Here is an 11,514-nt window from a genome sequence, read left to right on the forward strand (position 1 = left end):
CCCCTCCCCTTTTTAGGGGGGCAAAGAGAAAGTAGCCACTTTCATTTGGGCTAATATTTAAGGTAAGGTTTAAGATCCCTCTTCTCCTATAGCCTCCTCATGCCAAGCCCTCTAAAATATTAGTTGATCTATACCAGCTGATCCCTAGACTCTACTTCCGGACAGAGGACCTGATCCTAAGCATTTTGTAGTAGCTTCCAGAATTTGAGACAAAGTGTTTTCATTTAGAGTTAACAAAAAGATTTCCCAACTGATAATTGAACAGAAAAGAAATTCACAGCACTAGAGAAAGTAAAAGTAAAGTATACTATTCTTTGCTTCTTAACAAGGTACATGAAATAACAGTGCAAGTACTGTACTGCAGTTCTTCTTTTCCTTTAGAGTCAGTGTAGTTATGGAATCCCTTAAAGACCATACGTTTCCACTAGATAAGTGAGAACTCTTCTCCTCCCCCCACCTAGAATTAATAACTTTCCTCCTGGGAGATTTCCCCTTTCCATTTAAGTATTCACTCCCAAACAAAGGAGTTAAAAAGCACTTGATTGAAGTCTCTCTCTCTCGATGTATTATTCTGATAAAGCTTCTTAAAATTCAACAAAAACTGCAGTCTACTTTTTCCTTGTGACCAGCTTTCATTGTACATCAAGTTTAAATTAATAAACTCTTTGCTCATCCTGTCAGATACAGTAAACGGCTTCTAATTTCTTCTCATTTGGTAACACTTAGCTCTGACTCTATGAAAGTAACATTTGTTCTCTACCCATGTATCAGCCACTCAGTTTCTTCAGTTTCATAATTCTTGAAGCTCTGTTCTTGTACATTTCTTATCTATGAACAAATATATTAAGCTTAAATAAAAAAGCTGTAAGAAGAAGCAAGTAGCCAATGCCATCACAAAACAGGGACACGTGTTTCACTCAGCAGGGAATGACTAAATCACTGAACTTTTGTGCCTGAACTTGGCCAGGGTCTCTGCTAAAGGGAGTGTTGGTGGGAAGACATGCAATCTTTCTGCAGTGAATGGAGACAACACCCATTGCCAGTGCAAGTATCTTCCTGATGTCACACACCACCACCATCTTGTTGGTCAGAGCTGGGATGAGTAGGATCCTACAGCATTTCCACCGGAGAAAGAGCTGATCCATCACCTCCTAATTCAGAGACAGTTCTTGCAGTCAAATAAGTCAGTCTCCAATTTTATCATTCCTCCAAGGTAGGGGACATCAAGCAATGTCCTTATGTGACACTGCCCAATTCCAAACCTACACAGTTTCCCAAAACAGGAAGATCTCTCCTGTGCCTCTGCTTATGCAGAATACAATGGTCTGATTGGGATGCCAGGTATATGAAGATCTTCAGAGCATTCATAAAGCCTCCTGAATAATTGTGCATTGGCTGCCATTCCTAGACAAAGTTCCTTGACTCCTTATCACATGTAAATTGCAGCCATGTATCCTAACCCAAAATACAATAATCTGTAAATTCAGCATCTAGCCTAACCAGATATCCTGGACTGCCATTACAGTGATAAACTCAGCTAAAGAGACAGTCTGCATTAGCTTCAGTTTCCAAATAGATTGAAAGTGCCACCTCTTAAATAGAGTGCCCAAAAGTAACCTAATCTCAAAACAAAGGCATGGATCACAGTGGCTCAGCCCACATCCAGAATAAATTATCTCAACCTCCTGGCCAAACATGTGGAAAAAAAGCTATAACACTCAATGCTTCTATATGATTGTTTAAACAGCAGATAGGGATGCAACAGTACCTAGAGAGACAAACTCAAACAACAAATATTAGACAAACTCTTAAAAGGGACAGATGTAATCTGTGTCATTATCTGGTTATTTTCCTTATCCAACATCACTTCCATCATATCTGAATTGAGTTTCAGCCAGGTAGCCCTCATCTGTGTCTCTATCTCTACTATAGACAGAAATAAGCATTTGGTAGCTCTCACTGGGTCAGACAAAAGATTTAAAAGTAGGTGTCATTATGAAGGGATTTTTTTTTTTTTTTTTTTTTTAAGGACTTGGGAAATTCTCAAAGACTACTATAGTACTATGGAAAAAACAACATTTAGTCCCTGATCTTGCAACTGGATCTCTGCAGGCAGGCCCTCAAGCAAGCACAGAGCTGCACTGACTTTAATGGGTCTCCTTATAGATGCAAGGGTCTGTCAGAACTGATCTAATTGCAGGAATGGGGGCCTAAGATCATAAAGTGAAGCCCTCATGACAGTTGCACATGCAACCTTATCTAAGACCCTTTGTGCATCTGCATTACAGTATACGCTTGAGTTACATTATCACATATCCTACAGTAATGTTGCCTTATTAAGTGTGCAGGATGAATGACAGAAGTGACAAAAGCAAAGGTGCAACAGACGTGAAGGATAATAAACAGTCTAACTGATGTCACCCAATGATATAATTGCTTCACATTAAAAGTTTTTAACTTATATAGACTTTAATTCTATCATTAGTTTTAAAATATTTTAGGCATGATTCTGATCTTCACCACTAAGGGACAGCTCCCCATCCAAATTTTGCCCTCAGTTACACTGGTAAAACTCTGGAGCAGGTGCTCAACCACAGTGATGGAGCAGACATAAGAACCTATATAGAATAAAGTAAAGCAATGACTTCAGTAGATTTGCACGGATATCACTTCAAAGACAATTTGAACTAGACTGAAACAAGGATTTACAAGACACCTGCCTCATTTGTTATTTACCTCTTCCACATTCAGCTTTCAGCCTACACCCAGAATGAGACAAAGAAAGTGTAATTAAAGATTACAATAAAACAAATAAAGTTGCAAAGTTTAAGATTTCGTGTACTCGCTTAATGTAATTTCCTGACTTTTGAGTGCTTAAGTTTTGCAACCTTCATCTTCTTTTAATATCTCCTTTTGCAGTAATACATTTAAGGGCACACATGGCCAATATTCAACTCAGTTTGCTAACATATGCAAACTACCATAACTGGGTCACATCAGGAGCAGGTAATGCACACATAAAACATATACCATCAACTAAGAAGAAACAGAAGTGATTTTTTTTTTAAAGCTTATTGTTACATCTAAGATGACTATAAATGAAAATATGTTTACTTTACACAGCTGAATGCACAGCATACATTTAGTTTCACTGCTCAACTACATCCCTGTAGGTGACAGCTCCTGTGTGAGCTTTCCCCTTGCCTCTTCAAGAGAGTATTTAATATTGATGAGCTGCTGCTGTTTTGAGCCAAGAATGTGCACCGATCCAAGCAGCAACAGGAAACAGGAGTGGATAGGGAGATAGCACAGATCCCTGCACAGAACCAGAGGTAATGGGAGGACAGGAAAAGAGACAGTCACTTTCTTCCCTGCTATAATCACTACATCAAGCCAGAGAGCAATGGGAGCCAAGAGAAGTGAGGAACATTCATGCCTCAGACTCTTCATCAGGCTCCAAGAAGAAATTAGGATGCTTGCCTCAAATTACAACCAGTGCTGAAGGTGAAAGTAAGGAGGCCTGGGCAGAGAATCAGGTGGGAGTGTGTCAGGCCCAAACACATTTCGTGATGCTGCTTTCCAGAATGGTCATCTTCCCCTACTGCAAAAACTCTCAGAAAAACAAGTCACCAGTAGAATAAAAAAGAGAAATCTTTTCAGACAGAATATTTAAGAGCACTTTCAGCACATGCTATTTAAAGCATGCTCTACCAGATTTTCATTCTCAAAATTATTACACAATAACATTTTACTGCCAATCACAGGTGTCAGTTGTATTGTTTTTGTAGAGTGTTCACATCCATTACAATGAGTTTCATAACATTTATAAGAGCTCAGACTTTACTATATGTTGCTCCTGAAATGAAATGGTCTTAACTTTAGCAATTAAAGCAGAAGAAGAAGATGATCAAATTAAAGTCAGAGGTTGAAGTTTTTAAATTGTTTAATCTTACTTATAAGACTGAATGACTTCAGTTATAGTACACACCGGGAATCAGATTGTTAATGTAATTACCATATTAATAATGTAGAACTGGTTTAAATGGTAGGGAGTGCTTCCTGCAGAACAAAGAGTACACCTACAAGTTTCATTGAGCAGAAATCCAGTATGTTAAGACAGTGTTTTTCAACCAGTGGGCTGTGATCCCCCGCAAGTCATGAAAGGCAATTGGAGGGTTGAAAGGTGTTGAAAAATTATATTATTTTTAAAGCAAAGAAAATAAAATGTCCAGGGTAACCAACTTCAGGGCGATCAAAACCTTCAAAGGCTGTGAAGTCAAATCTACTAGTTGTATTATATGGTATTTGTATAGTAATTGTAAGGAGCTCATGAATTTTTTTTAAAACTTCAAATAAGGGATCACCAACCTGAAAAGACTGAGAAACACCACACTACGCTACTATGAATTTATTTTAAAAAAGCGTACAATTACTTTAGCTCTTCATTTTAAATAATTAAATATATTAAGTTAATGCATTATCATTGTCATTATGTGTACCAACTTTTCAAATTTTGAATAGCAACTGGTACCTAGAAGCTGCAAACGATCCTTTGCCATAGCCAAATTCGTCATCATTTTAGACTGCAGACGTCGAGCTCGTTCACACTGATCACCTTAAGAAAAAATCAATATTAAAAACAGGAATATGTCAAGTTAATGTTTACAAGTGCTAAAATAATTCCTTCATTAAAACTGACATCTAATCTTTCCCTCTCCCCTCTGGTAAAAGAGGAGAGGGAAATAAAATGTAAACCTTAGTCAAAGATCTTAAGTTAAAGAAAACAATGCTGTACAAAATTGGCTCTGTTTGCTTCACGAAGCTGCATGTACAAAGCTGAAGACTCGAGTGTTGCAGTGCATGTCTACATATGAAGGTGCTTCCTAGCATCCTTGCCTGCAGTGGGCTGTGCCTGTGTGGGGTAAACTAGGGGCACTTCCCAACCACAGTACAGTATATAATGCCTTTTGTCTGCCCCAAAAATTTCCTTAGAACCTAAACCCCTGCGTTTACATTAAATCTTATGGGAAAATTGGATTTGTTTAACCTCGTTTCACTTAAAGTTGCATTTTTCAGGAACATAACTACAACGTTAAGTGAGGAGTTACTGTACATTTTTCAGGTAAAGCCATACGACCAAGAAAAACCTGCTTCAGTTCTCAAATATGGTGAATAAACATAACAGTCTAATGGGTCAGATCAATGGTCCATCTAGCTAAGGGATCAGCAACCTTTGGCACGCAGGCTGACAGGGTGCTTGGTTTGTTTACCTGCCGCGTCTGCAGGTTCGGCCGATTGCGGCTCCTACTGGCCGCAGTTCACCGCTCCAGGCCAATGGGGGTGGCGAAAAGCGGCAGCCAGCACATCCCTCAGCCTGCGCCGTTCCCAGAGCCCTCATTGGCCTGGGACGGTGAACCACGGCCAGTGGGAGCCACGATCGGCCGAATCTGCGGCTGCGGCAGGTAAACAAACCAACCTGGCCCAACAGGGTGCTTACCCTGGCGAGCCGTGTGCCAAAGGTTGCTGATCCCTGATCTAACTTAATATACTGTCTCTGACAGTGGCCATTGCCAAATGCTTCAGAGGGAATAAACAGAACAGGGTAATTTCAGGAGGTCCAATCCCATCCTTTAGCAATTGGAGGTTTAGGGACACTAGAGCATGGGGTTGTATCCCTGATCATTTTGGCTAATAGCCATTGAAGGATTTAAATTCATGGAGGTTATCTAATTCTGTTTTGAACCCAGTTACACTTTTGGCCTTCACGATATTCCATGGCAACAAATTTCACAGGTTGACTGTGCATTGTGTGAAGAATGTTTTGTTTGTTTTAAACCTGCTGCATTTTAATTTCATTGGTTGATCCCTAGTTCTTTTGTTGAAGTCATATAGGATAAATTGGTAAAAATATTTATTCAGATTGTATGTAATGTATCAAAGGTTATTAAGAGAGTTCCCACGCTTTTCTGCTCACTTAATCATTTTTTTAAAAAAACTTAAATTTGCCCATTCCTGCAGCAGCTATTTGAGAGAAACAACCTCAGAAGACATTTCCTATTTTATCATTTATAGTAAGCATATCCTGTATCTGTCCTGTAAAATAGTAAAACAGATTTCAGTTAACAATACAGTACTCCCCTTCACTATCAACAACCGGCAGAGCTGTGTTCTCTTTAAGAAGAGAGAGAAGCTTTTAAACTGTGAGCACTCTATTTTAAGGAAGTGGCCATAGTAATGTTTGTAAATCCATTACTGATGTTTTGAAATGTGAAGGGACACAATTAATTCAGTTTAAATTTGTTTTTGCCAAAGTGAAGTCACTTTAGAGGAGTAACCAAGAGGCAGGTATAATTTACATTTTTTTGATTCTTTACCTTGTTTCACTTTTGTCTCCCTCATTGTTGCATACAACCTTCACAAACTAAATGGTAGCATGCACCAACTTGGCTTGGGTGTCAAAGACCTGGCGTACACTGGGGTGGGAGGGGGATCAACCTAAGATACGCAACTTCAGCTACGAGAATAGTGTAGCTGAAGTGGATGTATCTTAGGTCGACTTACCTCATGGCGCGGGGTCGACTGTCACTGCTCCCCCGTCGACTCTGCTTCCGCCTCATGATGCAGTGGAGTACAGGAGTCGACAGCAGAGTGATCGGGGATTGATTTATCGTGTCTGCACTAGATGCGATAAATCGATCCTCAATAGATCCATGGCACCAACTTAGCTGGGGGATGCTCCAGGCCCACCTCTTCCTGTCCTCGCTCCACTCCAGGCCCACCTCTTCCTACCACCACTCCACCTCCTCTCCGGAGCAGCCACATCCCCGCTCCTTCCCTCACCCCCCCAAAGTCCAACAGCTGTTTGGCGGTGGGGGGAGCGCTGGGAGGGAGGGGGAGGAGGCAGAGAAGAGGAACTTGTGCAATTCTCCCTTGTAAAGACGCTGCTCTTCCACAGAATCTTACAAGAAGTGGACAGAGCAGGCAGCCAAACGACGTTATAAGGGAGCACTGCACAACTTTAAACGAGCATGTTCCCTAATTGAGCAGCGACGTAACTTAGAAACAACGTTAAGCAGGAGGACGTTAAGTGAGGAGTTTCTGTATTTTTAAGTCTCTCAAACATAATACCACCCACCCCTGTGAAAACTGTGTTGATTTATATTCAATGTAAAATTCTAGAGCAGTGAAAACACAAACAAATCCGCAGACCTCAACTTAAATGGATCAAGTTGAAATTTATGCTACAGGAATGCCCAAATATGCATTAACTTTAAGAATATTTTGGTATTAAGTTTTAGATGGACATTTTCATGAGCCAAAATTGCTTTGGCTTTTGAACAATCTTAATATATTTATTTCATCAAGCAGGACAAGAAAGATTAACATAGGAAAGGTTTGCAAATACAACAGTGTAAAACATTAAGGTATTAGAAAGCTAGAACAGAAATAATTGAGCAGTGGGTTAATCTTAAAATCCAAGTAGCAGTTTTTTTTTTTATATATATACATACATATACACATACATACACACACACACACACTTTTCCTATATGAAGAAAGTAAATGGAGATAATTACCTATCTATCTGTGTACCTACATTGGAGAGAATGTCTGCTGCATTAGGAAACATTCTGTATGTGCTTTTCCACTATACTGTTCAAACCAACCAGGTTTATTCCTTATCCACTTACTTGAAGAAGTAAATATGATGCTTAACTCTCCCACTTTCCTGAGAAAAATGCCAGGAATTGATATTCATCACTAAGGAATAAACTTTACACACACACAAAAATTGGCTTACCTTGACCAATAACTAAGACAGCTATTCCTTTCTCCAGTTCTTCAATTCCTTTCTTATACCATTCAACAGCTTGTTCCTTTTGTCCTGCTTAAAATGGAAATGGGCCCCTTACTTTCTGTAGTAAATTATAATTAAAGGACTGTTTCTACAAGATACGCAAGATGGGTAATGAGCAGAGTTTAATTACAAATGTGGGGGGAAACTACACATTTGAGCAAAGTACTATTGTATAAACATTTTTAAAGGGACACCTTCACATCTAGTCAATTTCAAAGACTGAGTTAACAATAGTTTTAGGTGCTACACCTGCCTCTTTAGCACTAGTCTCAATCACTTTTTCTTGTTTTCATACATTTTTCTCCTAATATTTGAAAGCTCCAGAAGGAGAAAATGGACTAACCACGCATATTCACAGGAGAAACAGTAGGACTGTGACACAAAATGCTGTCAAGTCACAAAGCAATCGCATTGGAAAACCCCTCTTTCCTAATCTTCCATTTACAGATAATGTTCATAAGATAACTACCATTAATAGGTATGAACATCCAGAAAGAAAAGTGACAAAATCACCACTCTACAGTGATAGGCAAAGCATAAATTAATACACCAGGCTTTCATTTCTAACAACCCAGGTTCAAGTCAAGAGAAAAATGAGTGCAACAACCAACCTCTTTGGTTACTCTGTCATACCATAAAACCACTGCCTACATCACAAATGTCAGCCTCTTCAAGAAGCACTAACCATTGGGATAATAACGGGACAGGAGGGGAGAAGAGAGGACTGCGGTGACTGAACATTGCCATTTAGGGAAGCTTACACAAGGCTATCAAAACATGCCTGGATTTAACATACGCTATCCAATACTGTTGGTGTAAAACTTACTGAAATACCAAAATATGCAGATTCATTTTAAAGCTCTACTAGCTAACTCTCTCCTCTTATATGTTTTCTGTATTCAAAGAGACATTCCATGACCTATTTAACCACATTATGAAAATTAGGACTATGTCTATTTAGCACAAGTTTTATTAAAAAAGCTTAACAATCAAGTATTAGTAACAAGTATTATTATCCTACACCTGCTGTCACAAACTGTAGTGCTATCTCCAGAAAAAAGTCAGGGTAAAGGGAGGAAAGATTTTGTGAAACCTTAAATTAAAGTAAGCAAAGTACCATAGATTTTTCCAAGTGCTCATTTCTAAACAGCAGTGAGGGTGTTGCACCAGAACCTTTTGTCCCACATCTGTTATCTAGCATTCAGTATGATCAGTCAATATAGCATCTAGGCATTGTCCCTAGGACCCAGTTGAAAGCTTTGTACTTCATTTGCTCTGGCTACTAAGTGTATATATTTTAAATCTCCCTTCCCACCATCTCTCTCCTTTTGAGTAATCAGAAATCTCACTCCCTCCCTCCATCTCCAACTTCCTGACTGTTAAGGGCAGCTGTGCTTCTCCAACAATGGGGGTCTCTATTACCTTACCCCTCCTTTAGCTTCCTTTTCTCAAGATAGCTCCAGTGTCTGTCTTTGCCACTGGTTATCGCTGTCCCAAAGGAAACTTGAGAAGATCTGTCAGCTTCACTGCTGCCCACAAGATTCTGAAGAGAAGTTGTGAAACTGCCCAGATATTTTGTTAATTTCACTCTGCTTCTGTCTGGGGAAGTTTTGGCATGGACACAAACAACTGAACTATCTGCTGGCCAACTAAGACGACACCACTACAGAGATCCAGATTCTGACTATCCCTGCGATTATAAAAAGTCATTTTATAAAAAAAAATATAAAACTCAGATTCTACAGAATTTGATGGCTCACCCGTCCCTGACTCCACACAATTCCCTAAGGGGAAATGGATTTTTCAAACCATTGCCACAGTAGTTGCAAGTTACAAGCCAAGCCAATTATAGTGTGTGTCTAAAAGTAAGAAGTGTAAAAAAATTAACATTAGGTAGTTATAATGATACCTACTTGAGTTCATATATTTCAAAACAAAATGGCCACAAATTCACAGGGGACAGTCTAGAAATCTTAACTGACCCACAAACTATGCATAACAAAAAATCACTTCACATATGAAGTTGTACAAAATGCACGCGAAAAAGAATAAAAACAGATTCAGCACACGTTAATAAGTAAATCCCTTTCTGTCCATAAGATTAATGGATGCTTCCCATGTAACTAATAGATCCAAATGTTAAAGTGTGGTTCCTTTTAGGGAAAATTGATGTAATAGTATCAACTTTGTATTTGACAGATCTGCTCCTATAAAGTCATATCTGCTTGTATTAGCTGTAGTTAAAATTACTTTTTATATAAGCACTACTATTCACCATGCACCAATAACTATAAAAATCTTAGAAGTGCAGGAGTAATATTTTAAAATGCAACCTCATGAAAAGAGCAAGACCTGAAGGCTTCATGCTGCTCAACACATTGCAATGACTCTGATATAGAGGTTTGAGAATCACAGTAGTAACTTGAGCAAAGTTATAAAGACTACCATTACTCCCTGGACACCAGAAACTGGGAAAGGCATCTAAAATTGAGATATAAAATGGCTATGATCATACTGGTGTACAGGAAGTTCTGAAAGATCTACTGATCCCACAAGTATTTGTATTGGTCTCCTGAAGTGATTCTTGTCTGCACAGGTTTTAAGTTACTTGTAAGTTACGGAACTCAGAGGAAGATGGCACTTACAATTAAAGATTTACTTTGGGTTTACTTAGTTAATATTTAAATAACAGCACAAATTCTGGAGAAAATGTAGTAAGTGGTTCTCTCTCCCAACATAATCTGAGTGACTGTTTGTGTAGTTCCATGCTGCTTAGGACAAACAAACTATACAACATGCCAATTAAACGAGGGGACTTCAGGGATGGGATAGGGAGGAAGGGGGGGGGGGGGGAAATCAAACTTAAGAAACAAGTTAATCCTTATATTTTTTTTCTCCTTAAGTATTAAGGCTATAATTGTAACAGGCTTCTGAAAAAAATAAGCACTAGTTTGTTATTATAAGCCATTACAGGTGCTTGACAGAACTGGAGATTTATCTACACTTAAATAGATTTTAACCACCACCTTTACTACCATTAAAATTTTGAACAAACTTGAGTTCTAAGTTTCCCCTCGTACCCTCACAAGTCCTATGTCACACCAACATCTTTTTATATTGATATGGCTGCATGCAGTCTCTTTCCGAGCCCACTACTGCCTTCCCAAGTTATTGCAGCAGACCAAAGTAAGTCTGTCCCTTTCATGGCATACTACGCATGCAGTCTGTATAAAGTCTCTATTTTGATTTTAAAGAGGGAAACAATTTTTACTTCCTGCTATGCAGAATCATAGTTTCATTAAGTCCTCACATTCTAAAATCATGCTGGATGTTTCCAGGGGAATTTAAAGCACAGCACGATACCCATGCCTCAGAGGGCTCCCCTTTGAACATTGGCAGGGTTGTACTGCTGCAAGTAGACAGATGGTCTAAGTCAAATACACTGACAAAGCTTTTCTTTGTTTTTGTTTTTAAATCTAAACCATACAATGATTTTCCTCAACCTTGTATTTTATTTTAAATTAGTTGTTTCCCAGAGTTCTATAAGTTATTGGCAAAAGTAAAATAATTATGTGACTCAGCAACAATTGTAGAGGAAAATGCAATTTAATAAGAGTTTAATTGCTAAGGTACAAATTATAAAGAAATTGTTCTGA

The 11,514-nt window shown here is 38.7% G+C and overlaps 1 protein-coding gene across 5 annotated transcripts in view; it reads right to left on the reverse strand.

Annotated features, from left to right (window-relative positions):
• The window catches only part of SPAST (spastin), a 63,908-nt gene that overhangs the window by 50,526 nt on the left and 1,868 nt on the right, over window positions 1-11,514 (reverse strand). For 3 of the 5 annotated variants that reach the window (XM_054022052.1, XM_054022050.1, XM_054022054.1), the window contains exons 2-3: window positions 7,802-7,888; window positions 4,532-4,615 (exon numbers count right to left, since the gene is read on the reverse strand). In XM_054022052.1, the coding sequence (XP_053878027.1) occupies window positions 4,532-4,615; window positions 7,802-7,888 (171 nt within the window). The remainder of the gene's footprint in view (window positions 1-4,531; window positions 4,616-7,801; window positions 7,889-11,514) is intronic. The other 2 variants (XM_054022053.1, XM_054022051.1) reach the window with 1 other exon arrangement.

This window comes from Malaclemys terrapin, chromosome 3 (assembly GCF_027887155.1).
Source record: "Malaclemys terrapin pileata isolate rMalTer1 chromosome 3, rMalTer1.hap1, whole genome shotgun sequence".
Lineage (NCBI taxonomy): Eukaryota > Metazoa > Chordata > Testudines > Emydidae > Malaclemys > Malaclemys terrapin.